Below are 18445 nucleotides of genomic sequence, written 5' to 3' on the forward strand. Positions count from 1 at the left end.
TCACACCCATCTAACATGTGATTACAAAGCACGACTACACTGTGAAAACCATTAAAAACATAGCAAGATATTTTGTCGTAACACTTTCAATACTTTCAATTCAACCCAAAAAATAAAGATAATGATTTTGTTGATGTTTTAAAAGTCGACTCTGTCATTTACCATTTGTCCCGTTTCCATTACAGATTAACAGCAAATATACGGAGGACCAAAAAAGCCTTTCTGGTGGTTCAGTTGATTATTTTTTTCTGATTGGATTAAAAATTAAACGAGTGAAAACTAAGTCAATTAAAGAAGCAATTAATTGAAAATATGTAGGATGATAAGAAAATGGGGTTAATAGATTTATTAATGAATATATCAAATTATGGTACCATTGAGTCAGATTAGTAGGTCAATGATGGGACTCAGAAACACTTCACACTTTGTACATTTTGATGTATTTATACACTGTATTTGAGCCCTTAATCTTTATTCAGCCATCACTTGTCAAATGTGAGGAAAGCAGTTTATTTGTTCATCCATTAAAATCGCATCCACTCTTTTGTGTAACATAAAACTATAATCCAATGTAAAAATATGAAGTGTGGTTGCATGTATGCAGTATGATTAACCTCGGTATCTCCTCATGTGATTCATCTTATAATAATTAGCTGAAATTGAAGTAGAAACTGCTGCGCACACAAACATCTAACAAATAATATTTAGATATTACTCTGTAATGAGGAACATAAACCCAAAGGTCACAGTGGAGCATGGTGTTGATCTTGTATGAAATTCCCGTGACCGTGAGATTTTTTTTCTTTACATTAAATGAGAAATTGTCTTGGTGGTTGATTAATTTCTGCCTTCATGATCTTGTAAACCCTCTCGAACACTGGATTTAAGAAACAAATAGCATGGTGCACACTGAGAAGCAGCTTGTGTTGACATGACTGTATCAACCGGTGGACTACGACCTCTTATTGACTCCGTATCCTGTTTCTGATGCCGCCATTGATCAGAACTGTCACTGCACTTTGTGCTTGTCAATATGCAACCACTAAAAGGCCTCAATAGCTCAGCACAAGCAAAACACAATGACAGTTTGACAGAAACTGCATTGACAGTCACACAGCCAGAACCTCATTTTGTATTTGGAGCTGATGCTCCTGTTAGCTTCAGGGTGACTGATCCTCACCAGCTTTTGTTTTAGGTAAGTCTTTTATTCACACGTGAAACAATTGTCGTTGGAGTCCTTGTGGGTCATCCAGGCCTGCGGGGCCGATCTGCAATGAAGGACGAATACATCAATAACAGGTCAAGACAAACTCTAAAGCCTGCACCACTTTGTCGCAGATAGAAATCTGAACCTGTTTTATTGGGATGTTAGTGGAGAAGTATGCTGCTGGCTTTGAGTTTGTCACCATGTGCCTGATTTGACCTTCATTAACGACTCTTTGAATAATAGTTGCTAAATACAATGCTGTTTGGAGTATACTGACAACCACACCACACAGATTAGGGATCAGGTTCAGTTTTATCCTGGTTTGTTGGGGTCTCGGTGGACTGGACGGGCGCGGTCGCTGGCTTGTCGGCCTCCTTCTTGCTGCCTTTCTTGGAGCCGTGGTTGGGGGTCCCATTCAGGACGCTCTCAGAGGTCTGCAGGGTCTGGAAATGCTTCCTGGAGCCCAGCAGGGACGGGTTGTTGACCAGCGTGTACAGCAGCTGCCAGCGAGAGCGAATCCTGCGGCGGGTGGTCGCTTTGCTCGGCCTGTTCTCCTGAATCCCTGAAAGCATGGAGGAGCAGGCTGTCAGGGCAGAGTCGAGGAATTAGAAAAAGACCTCGTCAGCTGGGAAACCCATTAAAACCCAGTGGAAGAACAATAATTTCCACTGTTTCATTGTTCTTCGAAGCAGTAATTCATGTTTAAAATCTTCGAGTCAACTGTTTTTAGCAATGCTAGCATTGGTCTAACAACAGCAGAGTTGGTTGGTGACTAACAAGTGAAAGTAGATACAGCATGCTTACTTACTTGCTTAGTTCGCTTATAAAGCAATTTTTAAAACACACAAAGTGCCTCAGACACATGAAGAGTGTGGAGAACATGGAGATCAGAAATGTAACTGGCTGTAAGGTCGTGCAGAGATTCATAAGTAATCAACAGGATCTTGCTCTACCTTCCTCTGCGTCTCTTATTTTTTGTCCAGCTCTTCCGCCCTCGACCATCAAGTCCAGCAGCAGCCCACAGAAGGCCTTCATCACCGGGTGCGACTGGCTGACCTCCACCTTCAGGGAGTGGGTGTAGTATCTGTAGGCTGGATGGGGCCAAAGGTCACAGAGCATGACTACAGTCAGGCTGAGATCGGGGCCCAGAAAATAGTCCCTACCTACACACTTTCTAAGTATTGTCTCTATACCTGCTATACCACTGTTGTCCAAAAGCTGTTAAAAACTATAAAATAGTGTACCTGGGTCGTAGGACTCTGCAGTACGGTGCAGCAGACTGATGTCAATACGGCCGAGATGGACGATGTTGTATAAAGCTGTTATCACCATTCTCCATATTGCGACTATCAGACCCAACATGGTGTTGATCAAGAACAGCAGGTACGTCAGGAGAAACAGACTCTCTCTAGAAAAACCATGAAATATTTATTAACATGCTGACAATGGTTAGGTCCAAGGACAAGGGCCCAAAAGTGGGAAGTATGGGAAGTGTTTTTGGACTAAAAGTCAGGTTCCTGTGGCTTCTCTTGAGATCTGAAGATCCTATTGATTAATATATACTGAATACAATAATTTAATATGACAAATACCAATCACAAGTAAGAACAGTAAAGCATTTTGCACTGGAATCAGCTTCATGTACCTGTTGTTCAAGTCTCTCGTTCCAGCTTCCTTTTTGATGAAAGCAAACTTAGCAGTGACGTGTTGAAGCACAGTGACCAGCAGCAGAGTGACCCAGGCCGGCCTGAGAGGTCACAAAGATGGAAAGTAATCTCAGTTTCAATGAACATAAAATGACAAAGAGTGAAACAAAAGGTTGCTGACTCACCATGCCTTTCCCGCGACCTCAAAGACGATGATGTTACGACCGTGAAAAACAGGGATGATGATCAGAAAGACCAGGAACAAGAAGCAGATGAAGAACACCACGGTCTGAATAGCCATTGCTGCCAAAACACAGTCAGAAAAAAGTCATTTTTAGCTCAGTTCACTCCTCAGGTCCTGCATTAATTAAAGAATAAGGCTGTCATTCATCTGTATTTTTACTATTTTCAGCAAATCTTATGAGGAACTCGTGTCATCCCTACATGCTGCATTCAGCACAAAGTCCATTTTGAGAGTAAAATCAATGATAACTTTGCTTTATAGTTGATCTTTACCGAGGGAGACGATGGCAGCCTGGTACCCCGTCAATCCCATCCAACAGACGATGCCAGGTTTTGATGGACGGATGGTCTTCTGGCTGTTATAAATGCTGTAAATGTCTCCCTTATAGAGTCCTTTTAGGTTTGACCTGAAACATGTTAAAACCAGCGGTACATTAAACTCAGACAGGAAGGCCTGGGAACATATCAGGTGGCAGAAAACGTGAGGTGTTTGGTGCTACTTCCAACACCGGGATGGACGTGAAACTTCCTGTTGAATCATGAGTGCAACAGGTGAGACACTCTGCTGAAAAGAGCTGATTCACAAAGTCCCAGAGAGCACTGCATGGGCGAACGTCCAATCACAGAGCTTAAAATTCTGCTACCATGTGGCATGTTGGTGGAGACCAAAGCAGAGCTAAAAGGTAAACAAATGCTCATGTTGCTCTGTGTCTACAGGATGTCGACAGGCAACTGTTTGCTAACAGATCACCTTCTTGCCTTCTTTAAGAAAAGAGATTCTTCTACGTGGTTTTATTGCACTTACCTGTGAAGAATCATGGACCTCATGAGCATGACGAGACTGACCAAACACGTCAGGGTCATCGCACAAAGGTAGCACACTAACAAACAACATGGTGGATAAGAAAAACAAAATTAGCCATTCGTTTTATAACAACACACTCCCAGATTTTGTTAAAAGACCAAAAAGTAGCCCCACATACCCTCCAGCAACCACGTGTAGAAGGTCACAATTTGGACAACCTCCATCCTGTCGTCTGACAGGACGATGCCAAACCCCAGTAACAGGAAGGCGATGTTTTCATCAATCCCAGCACGAACGATGTGCAGGGTGGGAACCACCAGGACGACCAACAGCAGCGCTGTCTGAAAGGAACACAACGGTGTCTACAACGGTGAGTAGATTCTGTGTGATTTAAGAGGTGAAAGGTCATGACGACGGTCTGAAGACTTACATGATATATGGTCACAAAGGCGACGAATGCTGACACAGCCAACTTCAGCGGAAAACGAAACACTGAAAGACAAAATAAGTCATTAAGGACGCTTTAACTTTTGGAACTAAAGCGTTTGGATAATGAGTTTTCCACTCAGTGTGAGTGTGTTCGGGGTTAGGGTTAGGGTTAGGGGTTAGGGTTAGGGTAAACAAAATGTCTGCTTAATGAAATATAAACATCTGTCCTTGTACGACTGCACAAACCTTTTTCTGGGATATAAATATAACTCTTAGGCACCTCCAGGATTCTCTCTGCCAAGGTTGGTTTGTCTGTAGATGAAGAGCTGTAACATAAAATCATAGAGAACGAATCATATTAGACTTGAACAGTATGAATGCTCTTAGTTTAGATAGTTGGTTGGTTTGTGGTAAAAACAGAAGATGAAGGGGGAAAGGACATGAAATCCTGTCCGTTCACCTGGCTGTGGAGGGCCTTTTCTTTAGAAGTAACTTCACATAGTCGGTGTAGTAGCTGCTGTCGAGGTCCTGCGGGCAGAACATTCAGAGGTGATGTTAAAATATGTTTAATTTCTCTCATTATTTAGGGTTCAACCTCATTTTAAAGTGACATAAACATTATCTGTTATGTTCTGTGTAATCTGGGGTCTTGATGCTGCAGATTCCTCTGAGCTTCAGTCAATGTTTGGTTAAAAGTTAGTTTTTAACAAGAATGAGTAAAAAAAAAATACAAGAAAAATCTGAAGGTTAAATAAAAGCTGGTGCTAAAAGCTGTTTTTCCTGTTGATTTAAGAGAAGAATTTCTCTTCTCAGCCATTAGTGAAAAACCGTAGATGGATTAAACCTGCTGTTAAAACAAAAACTCTGTTGTATTAATATGTTTGAAAGGGAAAAAAATATCACCTCCATCGTCATAATCTGCTCAAGGACGCCGAGTTAAACCCGCTCTGTTCTGCACAAGCTGCTTACAGTAATCATGGTTATATGTTTTACATAGTTGAGATTCATGTTTCTTTCTACATATAAACCATGAGGCAGAAAAAATGTTGAGCTACGTTTCATCAGAGGACAAAGTGTAATTTTGTCTTGCTTGGACGTTGATGTCTGTAATCTGACTTTTCTCACCTCGTCAGTCTTTGGTCCTTTAACAAACAGCAAAGGAAACTGGACACACAGATACGCAAGGCAGGCCAGCTGAGGCAGACTTGCGAGCAGAGCGTAGTACTTATAGATCTGCGGGGAGGAAAACGGGAAAAATGTAATCTCTAAAGGATCGATCCATCAGTTGTAGTTTTATCTGACCGTGATTTGAAAATGAGGTGAAAGACATTTTGTTTCAAACCTGCAGTAATCAATATTTTACGTAATATTTTATAATAAATTGAGTTGCTGCCTGTGAAAGTGGAGGTTTCTGTAGCAGCTAAAAAGCCTGATTTCTTCTCACCGGTGGAGACCAAAACAGAGAAAAAGGACAATATTGGACTATAGGAGAATTGGAAACGGGGCTCCAAGTGTGATGTGTAAATAGGCAACTGTTTGCTAACAATGCTAACGTGCTGCAGGTGTCTCACCTCCGGCGTCTTTGGACAGTCGAACTTCTGCCACACCAGGACCCCAAAGTGAGTGAAGGAGAGCAGCGTCCCGAAGACGTAACCGGCTTTGTGCTGCAGAGTGCCGCAGACCAACAGAGGATAATACAGGACAGGATAGTAGAAGATGGCGATTATCTTCATGTACTCTGAGAAAGAAGCGGGTAAAAGAAAGCATCACATCCCTGACGCGTGACCTCCCACAGGCCGTCCGATATTGACTAACAAAGATGGAGCTGAGGTCAAAGGCAGTTTCCAAGCTAGCTTCTGCTCCTTTAGCCGTGATGTATTTTCCCATAAAGGATGTTTTTTCACCAAACTCTTACTTGCATGTATTCAAGATCCTTTAAATCACTTAATTTCATCATTACATGAATTTAACATGCAAATGTCCACCTTTAATGTCCGCCGGCGTGTCTTTGGAGAAAGGCAGAGGGTCCGGGGCGATCACCAGCACTGCCAGCTTACTGAACACCAGTCCAAAAACAGCGATGACCAGGCCTTTTTTCTGAGTCTGATCCAGGAAGTTGGCTGGACTGTGAGATCAAACAGGAGCATTTAGAGAACATACCTGCAGCCTGAAGTCTCTTTTATCTACCTGTTTTTCTAGACTTTCCAAATTCACCTGAAGATGCTGGAGGATCCTCTTGTGAATCCTTGGCAGAATTTGTTCTTCCTGGTGAGAACTGCCAGGATTAACATGATCACCAGCTAGAGGGAAGGATGAAATTCATCAGGCTTCAGACGATGCAGCACTTCCACATTAGGAGTATAACTGTATATTTTAGCTCGGTTCATATTGGAATAAAATGCATTGGAACACCAGGAAGGTTTAATTGGTATGAACGAAACTGAAAAGTTTAATCAATCCTTTAATGTCCGAAATTTTAAGGTTTGGAGTTTCCTTGTGAAAGTATAGATGAGCACTGTCATGTCTGTAGAGTAAATAAGAATCTACAGCCAGCAGCCAGTTAGCTTAGCGTAGCATAAAAACAGGAAGTAAGGGGAAACGCTAGCTTGGCTGTATGAAAATGTGCATGGACTCTAGTTAACAGCATTTCCTGTTTTATTTTGTACTAACTTTCCTTTATACAATCCTGTTCGTTTTACTTCCTGTCATTGTTCGGTTTCCCGCCAGTTTTATCATCACCTGATCTCAATTATCCAATCAGTCCTCCCGGTCTTTATAGTCCTGGCTCTCCAGCACCTGTTTGCCAGGTTGTCTTTGTTCTCCCAGCAGATTAATGTTCCGTAGACATGGTGGAGGAAGTGGTGAAGTACCGCAGTGTGGGTGTACTTTAGTTGGGATTTGGATGCTGCTTTTTAATGTTAACAGGGTGGAGGTGAAGACAGCGATAACGTACCATGAAAACAAGCTGCTGCAGTTCTGCTGACCACACACTTTAAACTTTCTTTGAATCAAAGGACGTTTGTAGCATAAGGCTCATCCAGCTAACCTTCAAAGAAAGAATGTAGCCTCATGTTCCCTGTGTGCTAAAAACTAGAGAAAGTTAAGGGAAAACATTCAACTAACCTTCCCAGAACGTTCAGGGAACATAACAATCATAGTTTTACATCTCAAAACCTTCCTGTTTTAACATCTAGAGAACGTTAAGAGGGAATGTTCATTTAAACCTTCGTGAATATTCAGCTAATCTTGTCAGAACGTTCTGGAAACATAACAATTACATTCGTTTTATGTCAGAATAACTTGCCCTTTTAACATCTCGGGAACAAAAAAATGATGTTCCCAGAACATTTTGAGAGCCAAATGTTGCTCGCTGGGCGTCTTACTGTGCAGAACCTTCTGGCACAAAAACTGAACTTTCCAGTCAAAGCTGAATGTGATTTGATCTTGTCTGTTTTCAGTAAGTGCTCCTCAGTGTTTGCCAGCTACAGTATCTCATCAAAGAAAATTCAACTTGAAAAACAAAGCAAAGCAATTCTTTGTAGATGCAGTTGGATGGATCACGACTGACAGCGCCTCAAATAAAGAAGCTCATTTTACAGAGAATCTGCCTCCTGAAGAGAGGCTTGTTATTCCTGATCAGCTGCCCAGCCGTCACAGTTTATTCCACATTATTGACTGAACAGGAAAATTAGTCCATGTCCAGTCTGTGGACAGTATGAGAGGTTAACAGACGTAAAGTGGAATTCTCTTATAATTGGGTTCGGACAAAATGATGGCAGACATCATTAAAGTGAAGCGCTCCCTGACGCAAAGACATCTTATGCCTTCATAAGAAAAAACACTGAAGGATTTGATGGAAGATGCAAAAACTTCAGAACAAAACTGAGACTGTGACGTGTTGGCCTACATGCTCTGTTTGAAGTATTATTACATATTCATATTTACTTAGAATCTGGAACCCAGAACTGTTTATAACTGTTATTGTTCAAATTCAGATGGAGGGCAGGAAGTGAAAACTACAATGGACAAGATGGAGGAAAAGTTCTTACTCTACTAGTTCAGATGAAATTACGAGAGAAAGGTATGTTGGAAGTGTCTCGTACGTTATGAAGAGGAGCCATTTTCCAACTGAACTGAAAGATTTGTTGCAACCGTAAAAGACGCAAAAATCACTTCCTGCCCTCCATCTGCAGTTCGCGCCACAACAAAAGAGTGACATGACGTCATCTGTAAACAACCTATTCTGTCACCAGCCGTTGGCGTCAGTTCAACATTTAGCTGCAAGTAACAACCACAACAGTTCCACAGCAGCTTATAACTGATACGTCGCGTCCACCATTTTGTCTGAACTGTGACTCAGCAAATACTGACAGACATGTTTCATCGCCAACGACTGCTTCAACCTGATTGTTGTGCACATGACTTGACGGCGCTCCTCTGTAGTTGCTACACTGACCTGAGTGCTGCTGACAAGATGATCCAGGTCGTGCTCTCAGTAATTATAATTACTGAGCCAAATTTGGGCCTGAGCCGTCTCACCTCTGCTGCTCTGATGCCACAACATGGTCAAGAGAGCCGACATTCAGATGCAGCTGGCCTGCTTTTTCTCTGGGCTATTATTAAAATCTGTATTTGTCTACTACCATGGAGTTTTATACAGTTTATCCCACTATGTCTTCTTGTCTCTTTCCTTATAAACGGCCTCATTAAGAAATCTTCATCTCCACGCTTTGAACTTTGAATGATTGTGTTGCTTTTAATGTGACCGACTGGATAAACACAGCAGTTATTCCTAATATAAGTACTGTACCGAGGACATAGATATCCACTGCTATGAATAAACACAGCTTGTCTCTAAAAAAAACCAGAATAATTAGGAATCAGCTGTGTAATCGACATCAACACTCAACACAATGTGCCTTTACTTTCACATGTTCAGTCACCTTTGTCGACCGGAGCTTACTTACAGATATCGACAGCATGCATATGTGGAAGAGCTGATCGTCCACTGTGGGGTCACATGGTAAAATAACTCTAAAAATACAAAAAAAAAACAAAAAAAACAACCACATTTGATTAAAAAAAGCTGAATTCTTGGCAAAATCCATTTTGCTATTTACTGTAAAACACAAAAAAACGCTAATGTGTAAAATCTGCACATACAATTTTATGAGTTGTACGACTGATGATGACTGTCAGATAAGTGAATTAAAACTATTTGATTTGTTCTTTATAGGATTAATCCAGATTTCAAGGTTACATTTAATTGTTTATCAGGTAAATAAGTGACAGTATCCAGCAGGCTGATAAGTAAACAGACCTAAAATCACCGCCTTGAATCATAATCACTATTTAACGATTGACCATCGTACACCTTCAGCTCTGGACCATTAAAGGATGCTCAGAGGGGTTTCACACTCACTCTTTGGGTGGTTTGGTTGGCTCTGCGTTGTTCGAGTACCAGTCTGAATAATCATAGTAGGAATATTCAAAAGGCTCAAATTCGACCTTGCTGTGATTCATGGCAGCCGCTCAGTGGAGTCAAACGGGTGAAGCAGGACGAGTAAAGATCCAGAGGCCTGCAGGTCCTCCTCCGGTCGGGTAACCCGGCTCAGTGATCTGCTGCTGCTGTAACGTGTCGGGACAGTTTGGCCCAAACGCTCAGACACATTCCAGCCCAACGGAGAGCTGAAACACAGCAGATTAACGGCTGCACGGAGGGGAGTAAGAGGAGAGAGAGAGAGTTCAACGTTACCCTGAACAAGAGGAGAAGGGGAGGAAGAAACTGACCTAAAGTGACCTCTGCTGCTCCTCATGCGGCTGTTAATCATCTGAAACTGGCTTCGACTTTTATTCAGTGATAGAAAGAAACTAAGTACGTTTATTAAAGTACTTTACTTGAGGATTCTCATTTCAGAGGGAACTGTTGCACTTTTACAGCTTTAGTTAGGTTTAGATTAGATTTTCCTAAGAAAACAGACAAAGATCTTTAAAAATCTGGTGTTTTGTTATAGATTAAATTACCAGACAGTTTGTACGAGTGAAGATAAAACATTTAACTGATTAACTGCTGAGTGGATTGACTGCTACCTATTTTTTGTGCAAAAATGTGACAACTTGCTGCGTTTTCCTGTCATTATTTCAATTATTGATTGATTTCTGTTGTAGTTGCGACACATTGTGACGGCTCGAGCTAACTGTGACAGCTTTTCAGAAGTTTTACAAACTGAACGATCAGTCAAATACATCTAAATAATCAGCAGATTAATCAAAAAGGAAAATTATCATCAGTTGCAGTTTTAAACGAAATAGTTTTATCTTGATTGAGACCCAACAAAGAAGTTCTTGTGCTTGAATGTCGTAAAGACTGTCATCTAAAATGTGACTTGCACGTTCATTTCCCTCAAATCAAAAGTACAAACTGTCTCTCAGGCATGTAATAACAGTTATGATGCATTTGAATGTTTGCTGTGTTCATGTTAAATAAAAGCTCTCTGTGTGATTTCATGCTCAGATTAGTCGATATCAGTTTTGCGCTGCAACGTGCGTTAACGTGTCTGCCTCCCTCTGCCTGTTACTCAAGAGACTAATCTCATAAGAAGATGAAAATCCCTCATTTGAACAGGGGAAACCTTTGTGTGAAAAGAGCTCAAGAAAGGCCAAAATGGGAAGGTTGAGCGTTGTTTGACACGTGAGCGAAAGCCTCCGTTTAGGATCTCTCCAAACTCTCCAAACGAGAGGACAAACACAGATCAAACAGCAAACTGCAGCTTAAAGATGGACCCATGGTGCATGAAAGCTTCTGCTGTTCAGCTGTGCATCAGAAACACTTTACAGCCGAACGTCCTCTGAGTTTCTTAATCTGGATCTGTGAGCTGGCTCATATGACAGAGGCCGCCGAGGGCCAGCTGATCTGATCCCAGGATTTTCTGACGGCGCGTGGACCCACAGTGCTCAGCTGCTGCTGTTTCAACATGAAAACACCACCAGTGCTGTAAAAGCAGACGCGCTGGATGCTATTCTTACCTCAAACTCCTGAGTCAAAGCTTAACTTAAGGCTTATAACAATAAAGGTTTTTTTATTCTATTTCAGTCGCAGCACAGACTAAAAGAAGCGTTTGGTGTTTCCAGTTCTGCTCCTCTGATGTTTTCATGTGTTTGAATCAGAAGGGAAAGTCAGACTGAGTGACGTCTCTTATCGAACTGACATTTGGTTGAATTACAGCAACACTCGCTGCAGCTGCAACCATCTGTTTTCTCATCTCATTTCAAAGTGCTGTGAGCTTCAAACACTTTATTCCCATAATACAGTAAAACTGTCACTGCACAGCCGTCTAAAGAAGTGTCACAGTAATGGCAATATTTGGTACTTTTACATAAAACAAATGAGTTGATGACCATGAAGAGTTAAAGGAGTCGAAATTATCATAAACTGAAAAGTTTAGCTTTATTTGGAAGAACAGTTTATTGGTTACTTCCTGTTTGTGCTGTAAAATGATCCACATTTCTCTCCAGTTTCAACTCAGTGGATCACAAAGAAGACAAGAGACCATGAATGTTTTCCAGTTTTTTTTCCCCCGGTGGACACTTGTGGTACTGCAAATAAAAATCCCTTGCTCCCTAAAAAGCATTTTCCCCATAGACCACCATTATAAAACAGACGTCTGTAAAACTATAACCAGCTGTTTCTTATTTAAAGTCCCGTCTGTATCTGATGTGATCGATTTGATCAGTTCACAGCTGATGTCTGCAGAGTCCAGAGAACTGTGAGGGCAACGGCGAACAAAGATGCTGCGTTCAGGGTTCAGATGAAAACAGGATGTCGGAGGGAGAGAAAAAGGCTTTTCTGAACGAGACGACCAGGGAGCCTCGCCGGGAAGGATTATTACCCAAACACAGGACTCCTGTTAGGATCCAAGAAAAGCTTTAACAGGCCCTTAGCTCAATATGTTTTCTTCCATTTATGCAGTAATTGGAAAATCTAAGAATAAATTGCCTCCAAACTGGCCATGTTTTTAATAGCAACTGAAACTGAAGAACTCTACTATCATCTAGATTTTAAGCTTAAAACACTGTTTTGAGGTTACGTTGAGGGTATGTGTGTGTGTGTGTTGACTGTTTGTGTGTTAAAGCAGACAGAAGGGGGCGCTGTTTGATTACATCTCTTCATTACAGGAAGTCCAGGCTTCAGCAAACGTGTCTACACGCTGCAGCTGGCACACAAAATATACTGTATACAATTAATCCTTTTTCATCAATTCAAATCTGAGCTCCACATCGTCTGGTGTGAAGTGTGACACTCTTATAAAAACAGAACCAACGTTTTCAAGCAATTTTTACTTCATCAAGGCATGACAACATGAACGTAACAGTCACATTAATGTCAGCGTGGATACACGGTCCATCTATCACCAAACAAATAAAGATCTGCACTGTCACGAAAAACACAATAATGAAATGCTAGAGGATTAAATCCAGAGTCTAGATATGATACAAATAGACAGCAAGCATGATGATAAGAACTGAATTGCATTTTCATTCTCAGGACGACCTGATGTGGAAACAACACACGAACAATAAAGTGGCCTTTAAAAAAATAACAGCACGCAGAATCTCTGATATGTGCACAGAAGTACAAAGCAAATATCGCTCAGACATCATCCTCCAAACCTGGAGATTACTGATGACCGACTGCACGGGTTTCTGGGGGATCTGGGCTTTTAGTTTTTGAACATGTCGCACAGCAGTTTCTCCATGGGCGTGTTTCCGATGGTCCTGTGGAAGAACAGCAGCTCGATCCGCTCCGAATTCACAAAACGCAGAGAGGGAAGAAGAAGAAGCAGCTTTCCAAACCTGAAAATACACAAGAAACAAAACAAAATCAACTTCTGAAAGAAACAGGAAATAGAGCACGTATGGAAAAAAAAAGCTGTTGCAACAAGGATGTGAGAGGTCAAGATTGAACTGAAGGAAGGTGAATTTTAAAGGGCCTCTACAGTTAATTTAAATTAAGTTAAAGGTGCGCTTCATGATTTTTGTTCCCAAACTTTGACTTTAAACTGGCAGAACTCAGTAAAAAAATATATAATTTACTTTGATAAATGCTGACAGTGATTAAACATTCATAAGACAAATCCAAAACACTGAATTGTGTCGGCGTCTGTGGGCGTTACCTGGCAGGTTGACTGGGGTAGTGTGAGCGGATGTGTTGTCCCAGCATCACCTGAGACTGATCCTGCAGGTTCTCCACCTGTTCTGGGTCTTTCAGCCCACGAGTCTCTGTGGAGGAGAGGAGACACTGATGTGAGTCATGTGAATGTATGAGCTCTCCACATCATTTCACTCATTCATATTCACAGCTGAAGTACTGAAATCTGAAATCTTCTGCTAATTTTCTTGAACCTTATATTCAGTCTCTTTACTGGAGTTGGAGGTTTTTATTTTTTTGCATATTTTTTTTATCTCCTGCTTCTAAGAATTTGTAATTTTTATCTTTTGTCTTTAGCTGCATTACCTAAATAAAGTGTTTTAAGCAGTTTAAAGAATAAGATCATAACATCCTGTTAGCACCCCGATGGGAAGACATATTGATCAAAGTCTGCAAAGTATGAAATGGTTTGAAAATAATTTGTCCAGAAGGCCGTAATTGACCACAACCCTGCTGGCCTCACCTGGCTTGAAGAGCACGATGGCCTTGAGGCAGGCAAACTCCGTGGGGTCGACGGCAAGGGCCTTGAAGCGGCTGAAGACCTCCTGCAGGAGGCGCAGGTCCAGGCTGGTGTAGCTGGTTTTTCCCTGCATGCCGGGGCAGAGGTCGGGCAGAGAGAGCAGCGGGCAGCTGTCCAGCGGCAGAGACCACTGGATGGCACAGAGGAGGAAGAGCTCGCTCCACGCCTCCTCCAGCAGGATCACCTGGAGGGACAACCACAGAAAACAAAGCTGTAAAATAAACAATGAACACTGAACTATGAACAGTAAACCCTGTCTACAGCTTTAATCAAAGTAGTTACAAAAAAGTATGGAAGTCCAACTCTGCAAAAACAATAAACGCTGAAAAATTATACTATATATTAAAAAAATAAAAACATCACTTAATTATCCTGAAGTAGTGAAATATTTCACAATTATGACCTATTTTTATTTTGTGGGCAAAAAACAGAATTCAGAATTTTTAACTCATAATTATGTTTTTATAACTAATAATATAGTTTTTTGACAAATGTATGAGATATTATGAGTTTATATTTGATCTTTTGTGTAATTTCTCATTTTTATCTTTGTACAGCCGGAGTTAATTTAATCAAAGAAAACTGACAGCATTTATATTTACGGCAAAAATTAAACAATAAATTAATAAACTAAATAAAACCCTGAAAACAATTACTTTGATGATATGTATTACATTTTTCTCAACATATTAAACTAAATGATGATGTGAATGACTGTTGAATAACTATAATGGTACTACAACTAATGAAAATTGGCCACCAAAATTTTTTTTTCTTTTCTTTTTTCCCTTCTTTTCCTACATCTTTGCATAACTTAATAAAATATATTGGACTGGACATAGGACATAGTTTCCATTGTGAAACTATAAACAAGTTATTTTTCAACAAGATAAAATTACCAAGATAAAATTACCAATAAAATCTGAAAATGTAAATGTAACCTGTGCTCCAGTGCAGTAATTCAAATACTTTATGTAGGACATGGATGTCAAAGCTGAGTCTCACCTGGTCCCTGAAGGGCAGGTTGGAAAACACCGGCAGGTTTTTGGCCCACTTCACTGACATGAAGAGCAGCCTCGCCGAGGTCTCGTACACATTTTCGGTGCTGGACGGGTACAGCGCCATGTGGTACTCGGAGGACGCTCGCTCGGGCTCGTTGCTGGTCACGTCGATGTTCTCGTCCACTGAAACAAAAAAGACCAGGTCAGGATTGAGGGTGCCGGGTCAGCAGTGGATGAAATAAAAGAAAAGTCTTGGGTTCATGTTATCTTTGTTAGCTTAGCATGTCCATATGCTAATTTCAGCTTGCTACATGCTGAATATTTCATGCTCAAAGGAAGCATGCTAATGCCAGATTTTCCTCTAAGAAATTAATTTTGCCACAGTTTTAATCAGTACATTATTTCATATTTGTTGTTTTTAATCATATATTGTATAAATGATTGTCTTGTGGAATCATCTCAACACACTAAACATAATAAAATTCACTCTAAAACAGTAAAAACAATATTACTTTCTTCCACAGATGTTGAGCTAAATTTATGGAGGCAACATGATCTTGAAATGGGCCTTTAACAGGTTTGTGTTGACGAACACTCGGTAAACCCGCACAGTAAAACTGAAGCTCCCTTTGTCTGATCTGATCTGAGTGTAATTCGCAGCCCGCCGCCTCGCTCTCAAACGTTAACCCCCCTCTCCTCACCGTCCTCGGGCTCCAGCTTGGCGCAGGTCTCGGCCGTCATGAGGCTGGCCATGAAGCGGTGGTTGTTCTGGGGACTGATGCAGCGCTGGGGGGCGACAGAGGAGGTAATGGACATGGAGGAGGTGATGTGGGGCCATGTGATGACAGAGCCGCTTGACGAGGAGGAAGAGGAGGAGGAGGAAGAGGATGAGGAGCAGGAGGTGGGCTCTCGCGTGGTGGCCAGGTGCTCCTTCTCAGGGTCCACGTCGATGGAGTCCAGACGGACCTGAGCTGTGCTGCGGGGCTGCCGCTCGTTCTGCACCGCTGCAGCGAAGAAGAGGACCTTTAATTTGACCTCACACTGCTTCTCATTTGAATCTCTGAGTCACAGCGAAGGTTTCCACACTTACCATCCTTATTCATGCCCGCCTGCAGGCACTTCTTCAGCCGACAGGCCTGGCACTGGTTGCGATGAGCTTTGTCCACTGGACACATGCCTGTACCGGCCTGGCACCTGTAAACCCACAACCAAGACCTTAAAGGGAGAGTCCACTCAGAACTAACAGAAATGCAAATATATGGTGAAAAGTAGCTGAAATCACTCTAATTTCTCCATCTTATTTTAGATTAATGTCCTTGTTTTTGTGTTGATTTTGTGTTTTTTTTTTTTATATGAAGCACTTGGTGCATGTGATTTCTTTGTCATAAAACACTTTGAGATGCAGCTCTTGCATGAAAGGCACTATACAAATAAAGTTTGGCGTTATTATTATCATCATGTTACTCATTATATGTAAATAAAAGCCATGTTTGAAACATCTGCAGGGACAACTGTGGACCACATGGACTCTACCAAGACCATTTATGATCTTTTAAATTTTGGTTGTGGTGCCACACAAAAGAAAAACACGCTCTTCATTTTTTTCATAATATCATACACAATGTGTAGCTTTTCACTGGACATAGCTAAATTTAATGGGAATGTTTTGGATAAAATGTTGAAAATCATGTCATATTTACGCTTTGCCTTAATTCCCCACAATGCACCTCATATACTAAGTGGCTGTAAAGGGTCGTGGACGGCGTTCTCTTGCCTGTAAATGAGCCTCCTCCTCACGCTGCGTTTGAAGAAGCCGCTGCAGCCGTTGCAGGCGTAGATGCCGTAGTGTTTCCCGCTGCTGGTGTCTCCGCACACTTTGCAGACCAGAGCCGGGCTCAGGGCTTTGCCCGGGGCTGGACTCTTGGCTGTGAGTCAAACACGGTCACACGGGGCAGGTCGGTTAGTGCCATTCATGTAGTCTGGTATTGTTTCACACATGTGCCTGCCATCTGTACTGTCAGCTCAGTCTGCATGCAGCTCAGCGGGCTGACAGAACACTAAGGTCAATATTGCAACAGCCGTTTGGGCCTGAAAATCTCATTTAGTGGATTTTTATGAAGTGAAAACAATAAATGGCTTGAAGCGGACTGACGACTAACACAAACGATGCAGGGATACTGATATTAATCCAAATAAACCCATTAATTCTCCTAAATTCAGGGAGCATTGCTTACATTTGCATAATAAATATTCATTTTGGCCTTGTTTTACTTTAATTAAGTATATTTGAATTTAAGAAATGCACTTATACGAGCTTGGAGCTATGAAATTATGTGCATATTCATGAGCTTTCAGTTTGACTGCATGCTGTTACAGAAGCTTTCCTTCAATTAAACAGATGGTGTTTGAGTTAAAAAGACAGAAGGCTCAAAACAGTTTTGTCATCTGGGACGTCAAACTCAAACACAAACTTTTCATTTTAAAATCAAGATGATTAAAAGTCTACAGGCCCAGTTTGGGTCCCATCCGTCAGGCTTCAGGCACCTGTTGCTCCTGCTGAAACTCACCTCCTCTGCTGTCGTCAGTCCCGCCGCTCCCAGAGGACTCGGTGGGGGAAGCGGAGGACATCATGGGGATCTTCGACAGGTGATCCTCCATCATCGTGTATTAAACAAGTCTCCTGAGTGATGACGAAACTTTGCTGTGCACTTTTAGTCCTCAGCTCTGGAGTTTCAAACTTTCAAGATACGGCGTCCGCGGTTAACAGAGAAAGTTCCTTTTGGGTTTGTTGAAACAAGCAGGAGTATGTAGCTGTCAGGCCTCCAGACGGGAGGTTGAGTCCCCTGCAGAGGCTCTACTGTGCTGCAGCCTCTGGCGTGGAGATGCAGATGGGCTGGGGTCCGGCCATCAGCTCAAGCTCCCACTTGTTGCACGTCAGCAGGTTGTGAGTCCTCCCTTTGGCCGTCGGGGTCCGTCACTGTCTGTGGGTGCTCCTCGGTGGCTGCTCCTCAAAAGGGAGCCTGAGGGGGGGGTGGAGGGGGAGGATTAGCCCCATGCGCTGTGTAAGCAGCATGCTTATTTGTCATCCTCTTAATCTTTACTGTTCATCTACTGGATCAATCAGTCACATTGCCCGAACATTGGTGCTCGGATCCTCATCCGCAAACAAAAACAGAGGAGCAGCAGTGACGACTCCTAAAACTCCAGCTGTAACTTTAGACCAGTCCCCATCCAGCTCCGTCTCCTCGCGTCTCCACTGCCCAAGAGGCCATCCATCAGTCAATGCTCCTCTTCGGTATCTGCATTTAAATGGATGATTACATGAGGCGCACATTATTATATTTATCAGCCTCTTCAATTTGTATTTCCCCTCCTGTCCCTCCTTT

General features: G+C 42.0%; 2 protein-coding genes across 3 annotated transcripts; both read right to left on the reverse strand.

The window, feature by feature from the left end:
* Positions 1-27: 27 nt before the first annotated feature.
* LOC143322621 (receptor for retinol uptake stra6-like) lies at positions 28-10015 on the reverse strand. Of its 2 annotated transcripts, none has more exons than XM_076733934.1 (17): positions 9753-10015; positions 9298-9364; positions 6545-6630; positions 6316-6455; positions 5902-6068; positions 5456-5563; positions 4791-4858; positions 4577-4656; positions 4332-4393; positions 4080-4242; positions 3902-3977; positions 3370-3503; positions 3039-3156; positions 2853-2954; positions 2452-2615; positions 2161-2298; positions 28-1790 (listed from the first exon to the last, which is right to left on the reverse strand). In XM_076733934.1, exons 1-17 carry the CDS (start codon positions 9851-9853, stop codon positions 1501-1503), a joined length of 2064 nt encoding a protein of 687 aa, XP_076590049.1. In that variant the 5' UTR covers positions 9854-10015; the 3' UTR covers positions 28-1500. The 2 variants fall into 2 exon arrangements, with proteins under 2 accessions (XP_076590049.1, XP_076590056.1); XM_076733941.1 differs by having other exon boundaries at positions 29-1769.
* Positions 10016-11794: 1779 nt separating this feature from the next.
* LOC143322635 (photoreceptor-specific nuclear receptor-like) lies at positions 11795-18029 on the reverse strand. Its single transcript, XM_076733954.1, has 8 exons — positions 17627-18029; positions 16834-16984; positions 16150-16253; positions 15761-16063; positions 15064-15242; positions 14002-14242; positions 13504-13609; positions 11795-13183 (listed from the first exon to the last, which is right to left on the reverse strand). Exons 1-8 carry the CDS (start codon positions 17718-17720, stop codon positions 13051-13053), a joined length of 1311 nt encoding a protein of 436 aa, XP_076590069.1. The 5' UTR covers positions 17721-18029; the 3' UTR covers positions 11795-13050.
* Positions 18030-18445: the final 416 nt, after the last annotated feature.

Source organism: Chaetodon auriga, chromosome 1, assembly GCF_051107435.1.
Source record: "Chaetodon auriga isolate fChaAug3 chromosome 1, fChaAug3.hap1, whole genome shotgun sequence".
Taxonomy (NCBI): domain Eukaryota; kingdom Metazoa; phylum Chordata; class Actinopteri; order Chaetodontiformes; family Chaetodontidae; genus Chaetodon; species Chaetodon auriga.